The sequence below is a fragment of the Ambystoma mexicanum genome, chromosome 2p (genome assembly GCF_040938575.1).
Source record: "Ambystoma mexicanum isolate Mex_15411 chromosome 2p, UKY_AmexF1_1, whole genome shotgun sequence".
Lineage (NCBI taxonomy): Eukaryota > Metazoa > Chordata > Amphibia > Caudata > Ambystomatidae > Ambystoma > Ambystoma mexicanum.
Genome location: NC_090923.1, coordinates 795,606,374 through 795,627,690, shown reverse-complemented (window position 1 = coordinate 795,627,690; position 21,317 = coordinate 795,606,374). Strand labels below are relative to the sequence as shown.

The 21,317-nt window shown below is 45.9% G+C and overlaps 1 protein-coding gene across 2 annotated transcripts in view; it reads right to left on the bottom strand.

The window, feature by feature from the left end:
- COQ8B (coenzyme Q8B) overlaps positions 1-21,317 on the bottom strand; it is a 666,225-nt gene that overhangs the window by 31,357 nt on the left and 613,551 nt on the right. For both annotated transcript variants that reach the window (XM_069644459.1, XM_069644460.1), the window contains exon 14: positions 15,017-15,103. In XM_069644459.1, coding sequence (XP_069500560.1) covers positions 15,017-15,103 — 87 coding nt within the window. The remainder of the gene's footprint in view (positions 1-15,016; positions 15,104-21,317) is intronic.

Here is a 21,317-nt window from a genome sequence, read left to right as displayed (position 1 = left end):
GCTGCGGAGCGGGAGACTGCTTATTACTGAGATGGGTTTGGCGGCCCTCAAAGAAAGGAACACAGGGAAGACACAGGCCGTTTCAGAGGGCAGCATACCGGCCAGTGGGGACCAAACCCACCTAGTTTTAGAGGAAGGGGGCAAGGACATTTACCCACAGTCTCTACAAAAACGCCCTCCCCCTTTCTCTTAAGTAGTTGCTAGACCTGCTTTAAGTACTGGGACCCACAGTTTGCCTGCTATACAACCCCCAAAGATGGCAACAAATTCAACTTTTATTAACCCGATATCCAATGGGTTAAAAATCACTGTACCACTCCCATGGTGGAACTCCACTCCCCTGCGCTAGGATAAAGGTCTGCTGCGGAGAGTGGGAGGCCTGTGGTTGGATATGTGGGGCATGGAAGGCCCCCAAATACCCTAGGCTGCAGGCTCCTCCCTTGACATCCTTAAACCATTCAATGATACTGGATGATTCCTTTGAAAGACTCTGTGAAAACGTAGAGGGGATAACGAATAGAGGCTACAGGTCCTATTCTCTGGGATCTAGACCAACTGTTCATCTGAAGGGTCTCCACTCAAGTCCCCCGCCCTCAGAACATGTGGATAATCCCATCCCGAAATCTATACTTAAGCAGCCCTCGAACTGGGACTTCTTCACGCCCAACAACATGAACACAAGGAGGAACTCTATGGTATTGCCACAGATAGACTTGTTGGGGCCAGCATCGATTTCGGCACTCCACCTGGTACTTGAATCCATGCTCAGGTTGTATGAAAACATCAAGGACATTGCTCAGGACAATGCAAGGAAGCTGGGTAAGCTTTACTCTAATATTACCCTACTATTGGAAGGTTCCAAACTGCTGCATCGTGCTTCCTCAGACCAAAACCCACAAATGGGGCCCCTCATTCCTGAGTGCGTATGCATTGACAAGGATGTCTGGGAAGTTCCAGAACCACTTGCACCGGAAAAACTATCTTCTAACCTGGAACAAAGCGCCAATGCCGGATACCCCAACGGTACTTGTGGACTTCCAACAATGGGAGGAGGCACTATCGTAGGAGATAGGAGATAGTCAAGAGGTGGACAGTGAGGCAGAGCAGCAGGTTGCCGTGGACTTGTCATTCCCTAACTCCTATGAGGGCCCCCAACAACAAAAGGCAAGGAAACAACGTTAAAAAAAGAGCAACAGAGGAAAAAATCTGAAAACCTTCCGGCCTCTAACCTGAACAAGTGGAAAAAGGTCTTAAAATGTATAAGCACACTCTCAGGAAAGGACACAGCCAAGGATCTGGCACCTGAATCTTTGACGGCACCTACTCTCATGGCTCAGGATACTTCAGAAGACTCCACTCCCCAACTACGTAGTCTCAAGAAGAAGACAGCCACTAAACATAGTAAGATGATATCGTTCTTGGGTAACTCTATTCCATCTAATTTAGCCTAGGAGTAGATGAGCAACGTGGTTGCTATGGCTTCCACAAACCTGTTGGCTATTCATCAATGCGCATTAGAACCTACTGCGTTGACCCTTCAGGCATCGACTTCTGGTGAGGTGCCTACGACGTTATCAGCAGAGCCTGCACTGTCGTCTTCTAAGCATGATGGTTCATCTAACATAATCAGGCCTGATACTTTCCAGGGGACCATCATGGGGGGGGGGATTTTGTTTCCAAGGCTAACGACCAATAATCTATGAACAGATCACAATGTTGAGGGGTTTTCAGGAAATCCCGTCTTTACGTGCATTAAGATCTGATGACATAACGCGTGTGATTACCCCAAATCAGGAATAGATCTGTCTGCCATTTTAAAGTGATTACCCCAAATCATGGTAAGCCATGACCCAACAACACTGGCTGACTTATTGTATCCTAAATCCATTTCCTCTCAATTTCTCTAACCAGTGGGCTACAATCATGGGCGTAGGAGGCTAATATTCTTTTTCTCCAAAAGACGATGGACACAAATTCTTTTGTGCTACAGGGCTTTCAGACCTATTGCAAGAAGGCAACTAGGGGGTGCAGAGGCCGTCCCCTTAGGGGTCTGGCCATCGCCATTAATTTGGGGGTGAAGTGCCGCCACTACAAGGTAACAACTCCCCTGGAAGGTCTATTGGCAGTGAATGTTTTAAGGATAGCCCCGATTACTTTTTACTGGTTAACACATTTTGGAACCCCGCAAAATGTGCCCTGAAGTCCTCCTTAGAAGGTCTTGATGGGCTGTTGGAGGGGTGGCTGGTGAAGGCCAAACGTGGCATGATTATTCTGGTGGTGAGGGGGGAGGATCTTAATGCCTGCTGTGCGGAGTGTTGCGGGCCACAAGACCAAGACAAGTGGTCCTTTAGCCCACAATTGGGGTTTGCATACCCTTCCACTATTTGGTCAAACCATCTGTTCAACTGGGATCTGAGCATTTGTCTTCCCTCTGAAGAATCAATGGGTTATTTTTTTACTTGGTCCAGGGGTATCAAAAACTCATGGATCGATAACTTTTGTCTCTTCCCCTTTGTTATCCTGTTGTGAACCCCTCACGAGGGGCCTGCCTATGGGCAGCGATCACCTGCCCTTGTGTCTCACTCTCCATTTATGTCTGGAGTTTGCCCCGACTGAGTTAGTTACAGCATTTATCTTGCCAGCTAGAGGTGGCCTGTCAGTTAGATGGAATGCCTTAAATTGTAGGAATGTCCTCAATATTCTTAAACACACATTAAAGTCAGGGGGGTGCTTGTTGACACTGCACACATGTGTGGCCCACTTGGCAGCCAAGGGAAAATGTTATTCCGACAAAAGACATACTCACCGATTTGATGGTACTATTGTTCGAGCAAAGAATCTTAAAAGGAAGGACTTGCGATGCCTTCGATCGGCCCCCCTTTTGCCATCACAATATGTGGCCGCCAAGAAGAAAATCTTAGCCCGCTATAACACAACGGTCACCCAATGCAGACGACAAGCCCATTTAGCAGCCATTCAGGTGATACTAAAAACATTGGCTGGGAAGAATCGTACAAACCTTTGGTCTACGATCAGGGAAACCTCAAATGGTTCTGTCTCCGAGAAGGGCTGTGACATACCAGAACACACTTGGCTGGCATACCCGCAGAAGAAATTTGCTTGTCTTAGTAACGTGTGCGAGTGTTTGTCCCTTAATATGGGCCAGTAGGACTGGGGGGCTTGTCCTTGGGATGAGGGGGATGTACGGTGGGCCATAGGGAGGGCAAAGCCGTCTGCGGCGATGGGTCCCGATGGTATCCCGCCTGTGCTCTTCATGCAGAACCCGGAGCTATGGGTGGACCTTTGTTGACTCTTTACAAGAGTATTTATCGGAGGGTAATATTCCAAACACCTGGAAACAATTCATCATCATACCCATCTACAAAGAGGGCGACATGTCTGAGCCAAAGAACGTCGGACCAATCGCCCTCTTAGACGCTTCCAGCAACATTTTTGCTTTGATCTTGCTCAGAGGCCTCTCCTAACAAATAAAGGATCTCAACCTACTCTCTAAATATCCGGTCGGGTTTCGATCTGGTATGAGCACCTCCCTTAATGGTACTATTATCTCCCACCTCTCTGCAGTAACAAAAAAAAGGGGCTGGTGGGCCCAGTCTATATGGCCTCTATAGACATGTTTTCGACATGGTAATTCGGGAGGCCCTGTGGAGCAAACTCCTACAGTGGAAAGTGGCACTTGAAATGATCCAGATCCGGCATTGCTGCATAGTGAATCATCTCTAAGGGTCAAGTTGACGAGGGAGGGGGCTACCTCTGCACCTACCCTTACATTTGTGGGGCTCAGGCAGGGCTGTGTGTTGCTCCCACCCCTTTCAACCTTTATGTCTCGGATATTGCAGCCTTGTGGGAGGCAGGAACTATCCGATAAAGATGGTAAACTATTCATAAACCGGTTGGCCTTTGCTGATGATGTTATTCTTTTTTGATAAAACCCCAATTGGTCTCCATAGTAAATTGACCTTATTCCATCACTATGCTGTCCAAAACAACTTAAAATCAACACGCAAAAATTCAAGGTTGTTATCTTTTCCAACAAAAAAAGTCCTAAAGCCTTCATCTAGAAGGTGGGAGATCAGCATTTGGAAAGGGTGTCATAAATGAGGTACCTAGTATTTAATCTTGCTAACAACCTCTCTAGTGGGGCCTGGACAACTCTTTTCAGAGGGGGATTTACCACCTTACTGGCCAAAATGAAGCGACCACACTCAACTATTTTGCTACTGATTGGTACCACAAATTAGGTTCTATCTCCAGAATATTGAACCTGTAGTCCAATATGGTCTTGGTACTGTCCCCTTGGATTTGGGGGCATCGCTTAACACACTTCAGGGGCTGCTTTGGAAGAGAACTCTGGGCTGCACAATTCTGTGCACAATGCAGTTGTCAGATATGAGCTGGGACTCACTCCAGAGCCTTATGGAGGAAGTTGGCTGAATATGCCAAAATGTTAAATCCTCAGAATAATTCCTTGTACCAATCCTTGGGTGAGCTGTCATCAATTCAATCAGCCTCCACTTTGACTCAGTTTAAGACCACCATGGGTGAGATTCTTTATCAGATCAGGTCCTCCCCAGAGGAGCTAAGGATGGTGCCTGGGGTGGTAAAGCGAAAACTATTCACAGCGGACTGGGCTGAAACCCTAGATCTATTGGGCAATATTTCCCTTTGCGGGGAATATGCAAAGTTTAGAAGGAATCGATCGGAGCTCCTGATGTATGTGTCCTTGCATCCATGTCCAAAGATTCATGGCGTATACTTGCGCTTCCGTTTGAATCAATTTGCGACTCTGGAAAGGAGGTGAAAGTGGGACATGGCAGTAACCAACACTAATTGTAGGTTTTTTAAGGCTACTGCTGTGGAAACACTTCCAACACATTGTCCTGGCTTGTCCCACGTTTGCAGAACCGTGGCTATGTTACCTAGGTGCAGTGCTATTGACCGAGATGTTCTGGGTTAGGCTCATGTGGGGTAATGTGGTGAAACTAATTCTGGCACTGTAGGCATTTTTTTTTATATCACATTTTATTGATTTTTCATCTTAAGCATCACATAACAGAAACACATAGCATGGAAAACCTAATCTACTAATAATAGCAAGAGGACCAGATCCGTCATTACAAATCACAGTACATTGTATTACTTTCACTGCACAGTAGTTCTCATGTTGGTTTAGATAAGAATTAACAATTTATATTGCATCTACCCATCTCTGCCAAATTTTCCGGGCTTTCTCAGGGTAGCCTCTCGCAGTATAGACACGCTGCTCCACTGATATGCAGATGTCCACATCCATTACCCATTGTTCATACTGCGGCGTTACATTGGATCCCCATAGTTTTGCTATGTTTCTTTTGATCAGCCCTATGGTTGAGAAAAACAGTTTTTCAGAGTGTGTCATTCCTCCCTCCTCTTCAACACCCAATAACATCAATTTGGGATCCCTAAGAACGGTGCATCAGCATTTTCGCCAGTACTCCTGAATCGGTGGGCATTCCCATATTATATGAAAGAAGGTACCCTCTTCGCTTAAACATTGTAGGCAGTTGGGTTCTGTGGCTCTGCACCAACGGTGCAGAGAAACTCTCGGACAATACACTCTGTGTAACACCTTTAGTTGTATTAGCCGAGATGGCCGTCTCCCGCGGGTACATCAGGATCGTAACCCAGTCCTCAGGCAATATCGGGGCTATGTTCCTATCTCATTTCAATTTCAGGTTGCAAAGTTTGGGCGTTGCAAAAGAGGATATTGCCTTGCGCATGACGGAGGTGACTTTAGTCACAATGCGCTCAAAGGCAATGTTTCTCTCTAGGGGTTTATCAGGCATGTCAGATGTTTTTGTATTGCATGTTTTAGCTGTATGTACCGGTATCTCTCAGTTTCGGGGAGGCTAAATCGATCAGCTAGGTCTTCGAAGGATGCCAGTCTGCCATGTCCAATTATGTCCCCAACCTTGGTTAGTCCACTTGCTTCCCAACTCGGCCACGTCAGAGATTTGCCTAATTCGGGCAGATTACTGTTCCGCCATAGTGTTTGTATCGGACGGTGTTTGTCCCATCCGATGTGTTTGTGTGTTTCCATCCAGATTGTTATCGTGTGTGCTGTCATGGTGCAAGGGAGTGGTGGTTTCAGTGTGTGGTATAGGCTCTCCAGTGGGGACAATCCCTGCAGCGCAGCTATGTCTGATCTGATATGGGGCAATTCTTTGTCTCCCTGCAGCAGGGCGTTTACCACCGCCATCTGACTCGCCCAATAGTAGACTTGCAAATTTGGTACCCCTATGCCGCCCTCCCAGATGGAACAATGAAGGGTTTTTAAGGCTATTCGTGGGTGTCCCCCCACCCCACAGGAGTTTCCTGAGAGTGCTATTGATTTTGTGGAATTCTAAAGCTGAGATATGGAGTGGGGCGTTTTGTAAAATGTATAATAAACAAGGTAGGGCTGCATTTTGAACTGCGCTGTGCCTAATAGGGTAAGTGGCAGTGAAGTCCAATGTCGTACATCCTCTATAAATCTGTCCACAATCGGGTGTAGATTCCTGGCTATGTATTCTGTAAGGTTAGTCGTGATCTGAATACCCAGATAGCAGAAGTGTTCTGTTTTAAAGCAGCATGGGCAGTTGTCTGGGACTACCCTCCCTGCGCCTTTAACCGGAAAGAGTATGGATTTGGACCAGTTGACCTTGAGACCACTGAATGAGCCATATCGTTCTAATATGTGTGTGACCACAGGGCAAGAGTTGGTTGGGTCTCCTAGGTATATTAACAAGTCATTGGCATGTAGGGAAACATTTTCCTCCCAGTTCTTCCACCAACGGACGCCTCTCCAAGACGGTGTGTTTCGTAGTTCAATAGCCAGGGGTTCAATTATTAACGCAAAAAGCATCGCAGAGAGGAGGCAGACCTGTCTCGTTCCCTTACCCAGTTTGAAGACCTTTGATGGCCAGCCATTTACCCTGACCTCCAACTCGGGGGAGCTCTTTAGGCGTTGTACGCAGCCCATGAATTGTTGTCCAAATCCCATCGGGAGCATGATTTCCCACAGGTCCTGCTGTATGCTTTTTTAATGTGTTTTCTTGGGGAAACTAGCTGAATTTTAATTTCTGGTCTTATGGATGAATTCAATTGAACAGAGTTGTACTTTGATGAAATGTTATTCATTTTTTGCAGCATTATCTATTGTCTTATTTTTGTATTGCAAGATCTGAGGACTTTTCTATTTCTTGTTCTGGTTTTGTACATCATTGTTGTGTGAAAAGCTCATTTTTGTTGGCTAGACACAAAAAAATAGTACTTTGTAAGTGAAGAAGCTTGTGGAGAAGGATGGTCCCCAAGGAGAGGTGACATCAGATACCAGTTCAGGATTCTTGACCTTGGTGACTGAAGCAAAGAACTTGCAATGGATCTGGTGGTTGCTCTCGAGTAGTTGGACGCAGAATATCTTCGCAGCACTGGCACTTTTGTGCCTTTTTCAAGGCTCAGTTGAAGGATGGTTGTCGTGTGGCAGACTTTGATCTGGTTCTCTGTCCTTTTCTCGGCTGAGGGATCCAGCTTCCGGAGCTCCAGGATGATGCCTGGAAAGTTTCAGATGAAACCGTGCTTGGAAGACATTGCACTGCAAAATGGCACAGGACCCCGGGCATTGGTGAATTGCGGCCCGTGGATGTCGCAGCTCTTCCAGGGGGTTGGGGTGTAAAATGCATTTTGTCTTGGGACTGGTTAAGCCCATCAGTCCAAGGGAGGAATCATCCGCTAAGAGGCTTCCCTGTCACACAGAAATAGAGGTTGGGACTGCAGTGGTTACTCAGATGGCTCTGGCGGTTTCTGGAAATGGCTCCAGACATCCTTCTTCTTCAGATCTTCAGTTCCAGTGCTCAACTCAGAGTTTCTGCTCCAGGACCCTCACCTTTCATGCAGGAAAACTGGCTGAGCCCACCAATCACCAGACATGCATTCATTAAAACTTGGGGGGTTTGGGCAGCCAGTCTCACAGCACAAACTGGTTCCAGGCAGGCACAATGCAGGATAAAGACCAGGGGAGTTTCGGTCACCTCCCTCACTTCATGTTCTTTCAGGCACTCAGAGAGCCTTGGCAGGCTTTCCAAGGAAAGCCCGCCAAAAACAAAAGACACATCAACAACTCCCCTACTTAAGCAGGTAGATGAAGGTTCAAGAAAGACCAAGTCATCAAGAGCAGGGCTTAGAAAAGCACAGCCACCATTTTAGGCAAATGGAGCTCCTTGTGTCCCTTACCACTGCTGCAAAGTGACCTGAGACAAAAGTCCACACAAAGTTGTGCAAAAAGGTACACTGCCACCAGTCTGTCAAATGAACCTGGAACAGTAACTAAAAGTTACTGGAAAAGCGAGAAAAGGGAGACCATGTTTCCACTCAGCACTCCCCTTAAGGTGAGGTGTGCTGATCTTGCAAAATAAAATATAGGTGGGACAAAAAGTGTCCCCCTGCCCTGGTAACATGCGTTAACACAGGTAAAATAAAAAGGGAAGCTCAAGGAGCCCGCCCACCCCAAGCAACACTGCACAGAAAATGCTGTATGCTGCAATAATAAATTGTAGATGTCAAAAAAGATGGAGGAAAGCATAACTCCATAAAAACGTATCAAAAAGAGATAAAAGGGGTTCCCAATGTGAGAGTAAAAGAATGAGTGAGTGTGGAAAAAGGTCCACTCACTCAGGAGAATCAGTACAAAAATGCAATAGTCCAGCAAAAATGCTGGTAGACTCACAAAGTGAGGAGCATTTCACTCAAGAAGGAAAATCTACCAAACAAGTCCACGAAGAGAGATAAGAGTGGAACCATTGTAGAACTATACCAGAAAAACCAGAGGGAGGAAAGAGCAGAAAGAAGAGTGCGATGATGAACCATGTTGAAAGCGGCACAATAAACGCAAAACTCAGTGCCCGAGAAAATGTATAACCCAAATAACCTAGATTCACCAGGAACAGAGAAAGCCAGACTGAACAGAGAAAGCCAGACTTGAAGTAGGGACAAGGGAAAGAGGTGGAGAACTTCAAGACAAAGGGCGGATTTCTGGCCTTGTCAGGAATGGTAGGGGCACAGGTAGACAACCCTGTTTCCCCTTCCACTCCCTATGCCAAAATGCCTACTGGCAGACCCCCTCCAACCACTCTTTAGCTGCTGAGAGTCTCAGTATCCGACAATAGGGCATACAGAGCTACAGCAATAACCAACATTACAGATGCCTGGGTTAGAGTGGTGGTCATTCACAGGGGGGAGAGAGAGAGAGAGAGAGAGAGAAAGAGAGAAAGCGAGAGAGAGAAAGAGAGAGAGAGAGAGAGAAAGCGAGAGAGAAAGAGAGTGAGAGAGAGAGAGAGAAAGCGAGAGAGAGAAAGAGAAAGAAAAAGAAAGCGAAAGAGAAAGAAAGCGAAAGAGAAAGAAAGCAAAAGCGAAAGCAAAAGCGAAAGCAAAAGCGAAAGCCAGAGAGACAGAGAACAATGTATTACCACTTTACGAGGATTAGCGACCTCATGTGAATTTGGGAATATTTTGGATGAGCGACTACAAGGCCACTTTATGCTAGAATGCAATGACGGCAAAGTAAGGCAAGCATTATGGTCCAAAGGAAATCCATCCATCGAAGAAGTTCTTAGAGTCGCCAAGGAAGTGGAACATTACTATTAAGCATCTTTGTTCTAGTATTCCATGTTCCACCCTCCTTACAGCTAAGTAGAAGGTGACACATGGAACATGCAACACCAGAGTAATTCAACAATGAGATGCTACACACCTCCCTTCAATTGGTTCTTTCCGTAAACTAAAACATCATCTTGGAAAAATAGTACCCCTTGCATGCGATGAAATAATTGATACATTATACGCTGAAATACAGCTGCTGCAGAAATTAGCCCAAACGGCATCCTTTTACACTGGAACAAACCCTCAGTGGCAATGAAAGCTGTGACATTTCTGGAAAGAGGATGCAACATGATCTGATGGTATGCAGATTTAAGATCTAATGTACTCATTACTTTGGCATATTTAATTGTGCCCAACGTTTCTGCTATGTTGGGCAAAGGATGCCCATCTGGAATAACACACTTGTTCACACATCTGAGATCTACACACAACCTAGGTTTTCCATTTGGTTTGTGTAGTATTACTAAAGGCAAAACCAAAAGGGAGATGCTACACAGTGCAAGATATCACCAAATCTGACGATTAGACACAGATTATGTTCAAGGCAGCCAAATGTGGCCTTTAGTTGAATGCACGCAAGTATGTTACTCATTGATGTGTCCAATAGTAACCCAGTAGATCCCTAAATCGCCTTCACAGACTATCCATCCCTTGCTTTAATCTTAGCTCAGATGGTAGAAAGACTTGATCTGTGAAAGAAACTATTAAAGCAACCATTTTTATGCAATTCTATTTTTTTTAATCCCCATTTCCTGGGCTCTGTATGTTCCATTCCATTTCTTTTAGATAAAGCCCTGTCTACTGTCTTTCAGACCCACCTACTATGATCTACACCACCACCATTTATTTCTGTACTTGTTAAGTGATCATATCTGCACTGACATTCTTATTGGTTCAATATGTTCTCATCACAAGCCCTTAAACTGCCATTGATCTCAAGAGCTTTTCAAATTAAATTGATAATAATAATGCTTCTTAGGTTGATCCATCTTCAATATTGTATCATCTTTTGAACACTTCCTGCAGGCAGCCACGTTGCAACAGCGAAGGTATTTTAAGGATAATAATCTGAGAAAGACTGCATGCCAAAAAACATTAGGTGTATGATGAGGTACAGAAAACCAGATTATTCAAGTCTGTGTCTACTTGTGGGCCACTACTTGGCTGGCTCACAACTCGCTGATGCAGTTATTCATCAATATTCATCACATACCATCAAATCGATGAATAAACTGCAGTTCTCCTCAAAGTATAAAGTAACATTTTTCCGATAATGATATTGACCTCGCCCTACAAAGATGTCCTAAAAAAGGGGGGCACCAAGCAGAATTTTCTGCCTGCATGAATAAGTGGACAAGCCAGAGCCATGTGGCTGTACTGTGTTTCACCTTTTGCTAATATATGAATCTAGCTGTGCCCTGTGGCTGTACTGTCTACATTGTGCAACTGTCCTGCTGTTCGCGTCTGGATCCTCCTCTTCTGCTCCCCCTACACTCTTCTCTCACTCCACTCTCCCCCCTCGCTCCTCTTCCCCCTCCTCCATATCACCTACAGCGCTCTCTGTTTCTCCTATCTTCTCTGTTTCTCCATTGAATTGACTATCCTTCCCTTCTCATTAAGTCTGGTAGGACGAAGTTTAAAAAGGATATCTTGGTCTCTAACCCTGGTCTCCCTATCGCCTACAACAGCGCATCCTCCAGACAGACCCTCACCGACATCCTCTTTGTCGTTACTTCGTCAGACCTTTGGACTCCTCATATGGTCTCTGTGCTCTCCCCTTTCTTCTCTTCACCCATTAATAGTGGCACCCGGTAGGAGGCCCTCCTGGACCCCTTCTACTCCTCCAAGGTAATCATTAATGTCTACTTGAATGGCACCGTCCTGGTTCAAGGCCCTCAGGCCAACCTTCTCCTCTTTGATAGACGCTTCCCGCGCTGCATCAACTTCCTTCCTTCTGCTGTGCCCTCTCTGGCTTCCTTGCTTCCCACCTCTGCCTCCTCCTTGGCTACCGTGCCCTCTCCTCCTTCCTCTTCTGCCCTCCTTCTGGCTCCTTCTACACTTCCGCAAGGCGTACCTCTGATTTGTATCCATCCCCGGAAGTATTTCAAGGTTAGCAACCTTCTCCATATTGACACTCTCAACTCAACTCTCCCTCGGCTGTCAAACACTCCTCTGACATCTGCCTCCTTCTGGAAGAACTCAACAACCTCGATGTCCTCGGTCTCACGAGACATGGTTCATGGCTAGCTCTGTCACAAGCTTTGACACTCCCTGATGGCTACACGATTCTCTCCGTGCCCATATCCAACCGTCCCGGTGGGGGTGTGGCCTTGATTTTTCAAGAGTGGATTCCTGCCTCTATCATTCCTATGTAGGCCTACTCCTCCCTCGAATGTCTTATCTGTAGGCTTTCCCTCTCTTTTGGCCACTCTCTCCCCATTGCTACTATCTATCGGCCACCTGGTCAGACTGCCTTTTTCCTCTCTGAGTGGGCTGACCTCTCTTCCTCCCTCCTGGCCTCTACCACTCAACTCCTCCTCCTTGGAGACCTCAACATCCACCTGGATGCTTCACGTCCCTCCTCTGGACTCTTTTGCGACCTCTGTGACTCTCTCTTTCTATTCTTCCCTCTGGCCAAACTCACTCTGCACTCTGCAGGGTACACTCTTGATGTTCTCATCTCTGACCTCCCCCTCTCTAACCCTTTCACCACTCCTCCCTCCTGGAGCAATCACTTTCTTCTTTCCACCCATCTCTCCCTCTCTACCCCGCAGGCCAAGCCAGCTCCAGCACTGCCACCTACCTTCTCGATCATCCGGTCCAAGAAGTGTGTGTCAGTTGAGGCTTTCGCTGCCACTTTCTCTCCCCCTCCTCCACCTCTGGCGGACTCTCATCCTGACACTGCCCTTTCCAAGCTCCACTCTCCGATCTCTGATACTCTCAATGTTCTTGCCCCTGTCATGAAGATCCGCTTGAAACCCAAAGCCAAGTGCAAATCTTGGTACGACTCTGACCATGTCACCCTTCAACGCAAGTGTAGGGTGGGGAGATGAAATGGCGGGCATTTTGTGCATCCTCCGACAAACTAACCTGCCGCCTGCTGCAAAGGCAATACCTGCTCTCTGTCCACACTAAGAAGAGAGCCCACATCCAAGCCCGTATCTCTGCAGCATCTAACGACTCGGCCAAACTCTTTAAAATCTGTAAGGAGCTGGCCAATCCTGCTGTAGTCTCTACTTCTCCTGTCCCCTCCCAAGGCCTCTGCACGGCCCCGGCTTCTCATTTCTCTGCTACCTCTGCCCCCCCTGTAGCCGCCTCTCCACCCTCTTTCCCTTCCTTTTCTCTGTTCTCACATTATGAGATTTCTATATAAGTCTGATCTATGAAAGTCTCGTCAAAACAGGTTCTTCCCTGTTCATTCAAAAACATCGAGGACCATATTGACACCCTCGCTCCTGCCCTGGTCGACTTCTGCAAACAGTCCTTTGCCACTGGAGCCTTCCCCTCCCCTCTGAAGCACTCTCTTGTGCACCCTCTTCTCAAGAAACCCACAGCCGACCCTTCCTGCCCGGCTAACTATCGCCCGATTTCTATCACTTTTTCCTGGGCAAACTCCTGGAAAAGCTGGACATCTCGCAGCTTAATCTTCACACCAATTCTGTTGGTTGTCTCCATGACCATCAGTCTGGTTTCAGAGCAGCCAGAAGCATGGAAACTGCTCTCCTGAACACCCGTGGAGACCTGCTCTCCTACCTGGATTTTAATCTCTCCTCTGGCCACATCCTACTCGATCCTTCTTCTGCCTTTGATACAGTCAATCATGCCATCCTGCTCAATCGCCTCCGTGATGACCTGGGAATCACTGATAAGGGCCTTTCCTGGCTGACCTCCTTCCTCTCCAACCAACCCTCACAGGTCCAACTTGAGTCCTTCCTTTCCTCTATCTCATTCTCCACTTGTGGTGTTCCCCAGGGGTCTAAAGTCTCTCTCCCTGGCTCTTCAACCAATACCTGGCACCCCTTGCCCACCGCATTGCTGCTCTCTGCTCCAACTTTCAGTGCTATGCAGATGACACTCAGCTCGTTTTCAGGCTCCCCTCTGCCACCTCTTCTTCCTCTCTCATCTCGGACTGTCTGCCTGCAATCCATGAGTGGTGTGCCGCCAACGACCTCTGCCTTAATGCCAGTAATACAGAGATCCTCCTCATTGGCTCTCCTGCACCTTCCTTTCCTGTCACTATCTGGATGGCCTCCCTTGGCCCTCTCCCTGCTCCCACCTGTGAGGCTAAGAACCTCAGGGTCATCTTCGACTCCACGCTTTCCTTTTCTCCACACATCTCTGATGTCTTTAAGAAGACAAACTACCAACTGCACCTCCTCATAGGTATTTTCTTCATTCCTTCTCCTTCCCCCAGAAGCTCACTGTCTCTAGGAGCTCTGGTTCTGGCTCTAGGCTGGACTACTGCAACAGCCTCTTTCTATATCTGCCTGCTACTACTCTCTGCCCTTTGCAACTAATCCAGAACAGGTCTGCAAGACTTGTCCTTGGCCTCAAGCCCAGGGATCGTATCTCTCCAGCCCTGAAATCACTTCATTGGCTCCCAGTGGCTGCAAGGATTAAGTTCAAGACCCTTTGCATTGTGCACAAGGCCTTCTGGGGCCTGGGTCTGCAATACCTTCAACTCTCCCTTCAGAAATAACTTCCTACTCCAACTCCCTCAGGGTCACTCGCTTCTCCAAGCAACAAGCTGGTGGTAGATCTCTTTCTTTGGCTGGGGCCTCCCTCTAGAACAGCCTCCCTGCCTCTCTGAAACTTGAGAAGAACCACCTTCGGTTCCGGAAGCACCTCAATATCTTCTTCTTTACTTCTGCCTTCTCCCTTCCTCTCCCCTGCTGATCTCTGTTTCTGCACTGGGCACGTAGCTACCCACTGATTTCGGGCCCAGATCCCTGCCCACCCAGCTGCATACCCGCACTGCCTCCTGGCAACCCTTGCACTTGAGTCTGTATCTGCAAACCTACAGCCCCCTTACTTGCACTTATTGATACCCGTTGTCTGCGCTTAATTCTTGCACTTGACACCTGCTGGCTGCACTACCTGATGTTTGATCATGTGTTCAGCACTATCCACTTCCACCTCGCCCCTTGCACTCTTCCCACTCCCCTGCACTTGTGCTTTCTCAATGTCACTGGGCCTAGTAAGATTGTAGTTTTGGCCTCCCTTGTGCCCCTCCCTTGCCTCATCACGCATTGAAACACTTGTGTATGGGCGCGATATAAATAAAACATCATATCATATCATTATGCATAGATAAACCCACCTTTGTCTCAAATCCAGTGAGGAATTTCAGATCTCGGGATTTCTGTAGGACTCTTGCCCTGTCCCCCTCAGCTGCAGCTCTCACCACCTGCAAGGATTAAAAATGGCAGATCAGTGAGGATGCAAAACAGAAATTCAGGATTGACTGAAACCAGTTTAAAGACCACATGACATTTCTTGAACCTTCAGGTGACCAGACATATTTTTATGTATAAAGAAATATGGGAGTTAAGACAGTTAGATTGAAACAGTTCAATGCAGCAAACCCCCTGAACTTCAGATACAATTTTTTTGTTACAGTGACGTTGAGCTTCCAATTTATAGCAACAGACTCCTGGAAATTTAACAGTCAAGTACATTGCAACACCTTAACTCCAAGCTCCATGTGCAGTAACTCATGAGTGGACTTATGGCATTGTGAAAACTGAGGACCTTGGCTGAAAACAGCCAGCGATGAGGACTGCTCACCTTTGGCCTAGCGTGATTGCTAATAAAACGTAAAACATTTTGTTAAAGTGTTGCAGTAATTATCCTGGTATTACTTTCATTCATAAGAAAGAGAAGCACCAAGCTACAGTTGAGGCATGACATCAATCCCCTCACTGGTAGAGCAGATTGCAACTGCAAGAATGAGAGACATACTTCATAGAGATATAATTTGCTACAGCACTCTATCAGTTCAACGAAGGAGATAGGCCCTGTGAGGGGTCCGAGAATGGAAACACACAGGTAGGTAGTTTGCCCAAAATTGCTTTTATTTAAATCATAGGAGGGGATGGAGAAATGCCTCACTAGCCCTAACTATACGAGGGGGTTCCCTACCTCAACAAAACTAACTAGTGGACCCGTCGTTGTCAGGATGTCCAAAAATAATGTACACCATCCTGTGTCAAAACCTATTCTGACCCTCACACTAAAATGCTGCAAAAACCTACTACAAGGAAAAAAAAACAATGTACTTGGCTGCAGCCTTTCTTTACTTGGTTGCACCAAGTTCCAATTTTTAAACATCCAGCAACTCAAAGTAGTCCCACAATAATAATAATCAGTTCCACTAACTCATGTTTGGTGGTATTGGACTTGGTCAATCATAGAATGAAGAGTGTTGCTGTGCCATGGGTTTGTGTTTTGAGAAACCGGGTGGGTAAATATTATTCCATAACCTACCCTTTGTTAACCCAAAATGATTGCAAATAAATGCTGCGGTGAATATCACATCTAGTCCTATTGGCTAAACAGATGGGATACCTGAAGTGAGAAAAGAGACACACAGTCTATGTAAAAAAGTACAAAATAGTTTTGTATTAACACCATAGAAAATGAAACAAAAAAATGTTTGTTGTCATTGAAGGCATAAACAGAAAAAGCAAATAACAAGCAAAGGAAGAAACACACACGCCCTATACATTCATATTCCTTAATCATACGATATTGGACTTGGTTCCAGTTGGGGAAGTGACTTTCTTCCTCTAACAGATCTAACAATGCCGGGGGGATAATCCACGTCCCCTGGTCTTTCCTTAGGTCTGCTGAGAATAAGCACTTGTAAAATTAAGTGCTCTGTTGTCTGTGTTAGTTTGTTGTTCTCACAAAGTGCTGGCGACTTTTATATTTAATGCTCTTTACCAATTTCCCCCTCTTTTCTACACTACCTTAGTGTACTTCCTTGGCAGGGTAGGTGTATTTATGTATTGGCTTTTGAATGCCAGAGGGGAACATCCACTTCCCCTGGTCTTTCCTCAGATTATTAAAGGTGAACAATCTCCTAGACAAGGTTTATCTGTTTCTAACAGTCATGGGCTTGTCTCCAGATAAATATTGGCAATGTTGTGCTGGTGTCACTGGGACGAGGAAGATCTATGACCAAACACACGCACTTGGGTTATGCCTGCTCCTTCTTTGTCTTATTTTGGCTGTGGATTGGGTAAATTCTTTACCACATACTGCCAATTACTTGTTTGCTCTTTCTTCACCTGGGCTATGTATGTTTTGTAGGCTGACACTTTGACCTGGTCAGCTTTTACTGTGCGCAATGTGTTTCCCACAGTCATCTCTATTACTGACTTAGCATGTTATTACTTCTCCAGCCCATCCCCGCCCCTTATGGTACCTGTACTTCTTCTGTCCAGGTCTCCTACCGGGTTATCACACAGTGTCTGCTGGGGACGGTGAACTGTGGAATCCTTCCTACAACTCCCCGCGAGGTCCCGAAATTACGTGTCTTCGCGTCTCTCACCTAATAGTCCGGCGCTTTGCACAGCAGTATATCCCTACCCGCCCTGTGTCCTCGAGACAGGATAATTGCCTCACGTTTGCTCTTCGGCTGTATCTTACCCTGTAAGTCGAGGAAAGCACTGCTTGATGGACCCCACCTCCAACTTCCCAGCTGGTAAAGGGTTTGGACTCTGAATGGAAGTGCCTGACTTCACTCTGGGGTTCTGCTTCCCCCTGGTCCTCCGATCATAAATATTGTTGTTGGTGTCCCAATCACGGGGCCCACCGATATTCTTCTGCTCCTGTTTTCTACTACTACTGCCACATTTATTATTTCCCGAACTGCTCCAACCAAGATCTCTTGGGTTCAGTGCCTCTTCTCTTTTTATTTTCCTTGAGTAACAAGAAAAAGACAGGAAGGTTGATTGGGCTTTCGTTTTGTCTGAGCAGCACCTCCTCATCTCAGTAAGTGGTATATTTGTTGCTACTTCAGGTTTAATATAATACATTGATTTATGTGTCATTGGCCTTACATTAGAACAGAACATGTTCCCATATGGTGTTTCAGGCCTTAATCTATAAGGTTTTGTAGTGACTGCCAATATTTTCCTTGGTTTTGTTGTGGGAGCAGTGTTTCTTTGCGCTGTTTCCGGAACGATGTTCTCTGACTGGTCAAAAAGTAATGCTTATAAATCATGCTTTATTGCTGTGAACATCCATCCCCCTATGACTTGTAAAGCACTCTGATGCTTACCAAAGGTAGGTTCTCTGTCAAGAATTACCTTATTAATAAGAAAAAGAAGAATTTCCAATGATCATTTTCAGTACATATTTTAGTCATAATGACGATACACTTGTTTATTTGAGCAATGCACATTATCAAAACCTAGAATACATACAATTCATTTTCTGATAAAAAGGTTATCATTCCAAGATGGACAGTCTGGTACACTCCTATTATACTCTTGCGAAATACACTTTTTAGAAACGGGGAGACAAATAACACCAGTGAGGGTTCCAGCCAACTTTCCAATAAATCGACAATCATTACGGCAACATAAGAATGACGAAAAATATTAATATTTGACAAATATGTCTGTCATATAAAGGTTGTGTGCTTTAATCACTCAGTATGTAATGCACAGTGGTCTTCGTGCTCATTAAAATGTTTGTAACATTAAACTAAATACAGCGATTCAGACAGCCTCATAATTTGGATGCAAGGACAGAATGGCCGCAACATCAATCACTCCACTGGGGTCCAAGGGCCACCTAGAGATAAAGCTTCCTTTCCTACGCACACTTTTAGTCAGTTCTCAAAGTAAGAATGGCTGTTCACATGCTCAGTTCCCAATGTACAGATATCCTAAGAGAATTATCTAAAGGAACTTTCTAGTGTATCTGAACCTTGAGGTGAACAAGGTCTTGAACATTTCAAAAGGCATTCTTTCATGTTTTAAATGTTGGAAACTTTTCTGCATTCATCTTGGAATACATAATACGAAGTTAGGGTATAGCACTTCCGTTAGCATTCACTATATGTTAAAGTCATGGAATGTGTTTGCTATTTGATTTCAGATTACCTGCACTTATCAGACACCCCCCTTGCTGGCTGCACTACCAGTTGTGTTTTATCCCTTGCTCAGCACTTTCCATTCTCCCTTGCACTTTTCCCCAGCACTTGCGTGTTCTCAATATCACTGGGCCTAATAAGATCGTTGTTTTTATCCTCCATGGTTCCCTCCCTTGCCTCGTCGCGCTCTGAAACACTTGTGTATGAGCGTGATACAAATAAAATATATCATAGATACACCACATTTATGTTAATATTTAGCAGTTTCTAGTGATATCATTGATGTCATAGGTGATGCCACCTGTGGTGTCAGCAGTCTGCTCTAGTTTCCAATGACGTGGTTTATCTGTTCCTCCCACGTATTCGTCATCTTATGATAATTATCCTTCCAGCTTCAGAACTTTTATTTCGACGGGGGCGCTGTGTGCCGTCTCGTCGATGTCCCTCGAGGGCCTCAGTTCAACTGTTGACATCATCATCAGCATCAGCATAAGTAGCGCATGCAGCACCCATTGGCTTCAGTTCAGTTCTGTTTTTCCCCTCTTGAAGAGGAATTACTAGGCGTACGATAGAGCATAGGCTCCAAGAAAGCGTGAAGTGAAAGAACACGTACATTCTACGGCGGGGTAGGCTGGGTGGGGCGATGAGGAACACGTGGGAGGAACAACCAATCGAAAGAACGTTACCCGGGGTAAGTAACTTGTTCTTCGAATGGATTGTGTCCTCCTACGTATTCCTCATTTTGTGATAGACTCCCAAAGCAGTAACAATTTGGTGGTGGGAGTACAAATTAGATTTTGTTTTAACTATTGTCATGGACTGAATAAAGGACCACTTTTGCAAATTGTCCTTCCTGACTGGAAGATGAATCTAGGCAGTAATGTTTCATGTGTGAATAGACGACCAAGTGGCCGCTGAACAAATGTCTTTGATTGGGACACCTCAATGAAGAGCAGCAGAGGTTGCCATGCCCCTTGTGGAGTGTGCTCTCAAGCCTTCTGGAGGGTCTTTGCCCTCTAACCTGTAACATTCCCAAATAGACAGGATGATCCACATGGATAGGGTCTGTTTTGTAACAGCTAAACCCAATTTACGGCCTGTATAGCCAATTTATAATTGGTTGTTTTGACAAAAAGTAGTCATTCTTGATACATAAAAGCTGAAAGACCTTTTTGGGTCCAGCCTATGTAATCTTTCCTACTCCTTTCCAGGATGAGGATGCATAGAATGTTGGCAAAATAAACTTTTGCGACAAGTGGAAGTCAGAGACTACTTTTGGTCGAAAAGAAGGTTTCACTCTGAGAACTACCTTGTCTTTATAGAAGGCTGCATGTGGGGGTTTACAGGAAAGTGCCTGCAACTCGCTTACCCTAGGGGCTGGCGTTATTGTGATTAGCAAAACAGTTTTCAAGGTTAACAGTCTTAATGGGCATGAGTGTATGATGGCTCAAAAGTAATGGATGTTAGAAATTCCAACACCAGGTTAAGATCCCATACAGGAACTTTGAATGGAACTGGTGGAAATACATTAGTAAAACCCTTTAGGAATTGAACAATCAGAGGGATTTTAAAATATGAATCCTCCTCGGAAGAGCGCTTGAAAATAGTAGGCGCGCCAGGTAACCTTTATTTGTTCCAATCTGAAGCCCCAGATTCACCAAATGTGACAAAAAAGAAAGCACTATAAGTGTGTCACATAGAAAGGAATCCACATTATTATCCCTGCACCAGCTGCTGAACGTGTTCCAATGGCAGTAGTACAAAGATGTTGTTGCTGGCCTTCTGGCCGAAAGCAAGATCTCCATTACGTCATCGGGAGGTCCCAATCCATGCATCTCAACCTCTCAGAAACCATGCGTGAAGGTTGAGAGTCTTGACCTCTGGATGGAGAACCCGACCCTCCTCTCGTGAGAGAAGGTCCTCTTTTGTGGAAGATGCAGTGGAGGGCAGATGGACATGTCCAGAAGGTCTGGGTACCACGTCCTCCTGGCCCAATCCGGGGCAATTAGGATCATGGATTTCCCGAACTTTCTCAACTTCCCGATCACATGAGGAATGAAGGGGACTGGAGGAAACGCGTATAGGAGTGGACATTTCCGGTTCACTACGAATGCGTACCCTAGCGCTCCTCTTGGGGGAAATACCCTTGAGCAGAACAGTGTTCACTTCCGATTGACACTGGTTACGAACAGATCCACTTGAGGGGTTCCCCAAAGGGTGAAGATCTCTTGAAGGACTTCCTGAGCTAATTCCCACTCATGAGAGACTGTGGTCTGACTGCTCAGAGCGTCTGCCGCTGTGTTCTCCTCTCCAGCTAGGTGAGCTGCTGATAGGAAGATTCCCTCTTGAATTGCCCAGAACAAGAGCTGCATTGCCCCTCTGCACAGCGGTAGTGACTCTACGCCTCCTTTCTTGATGAGGTAGCACATGGCCACTGTGTTGTCCGTCATTATCAGGACATTGTTTCCCAGTACAGAGGGCAGGAAGGCCTTCAGCACTAGTCTGATTGCCCTCA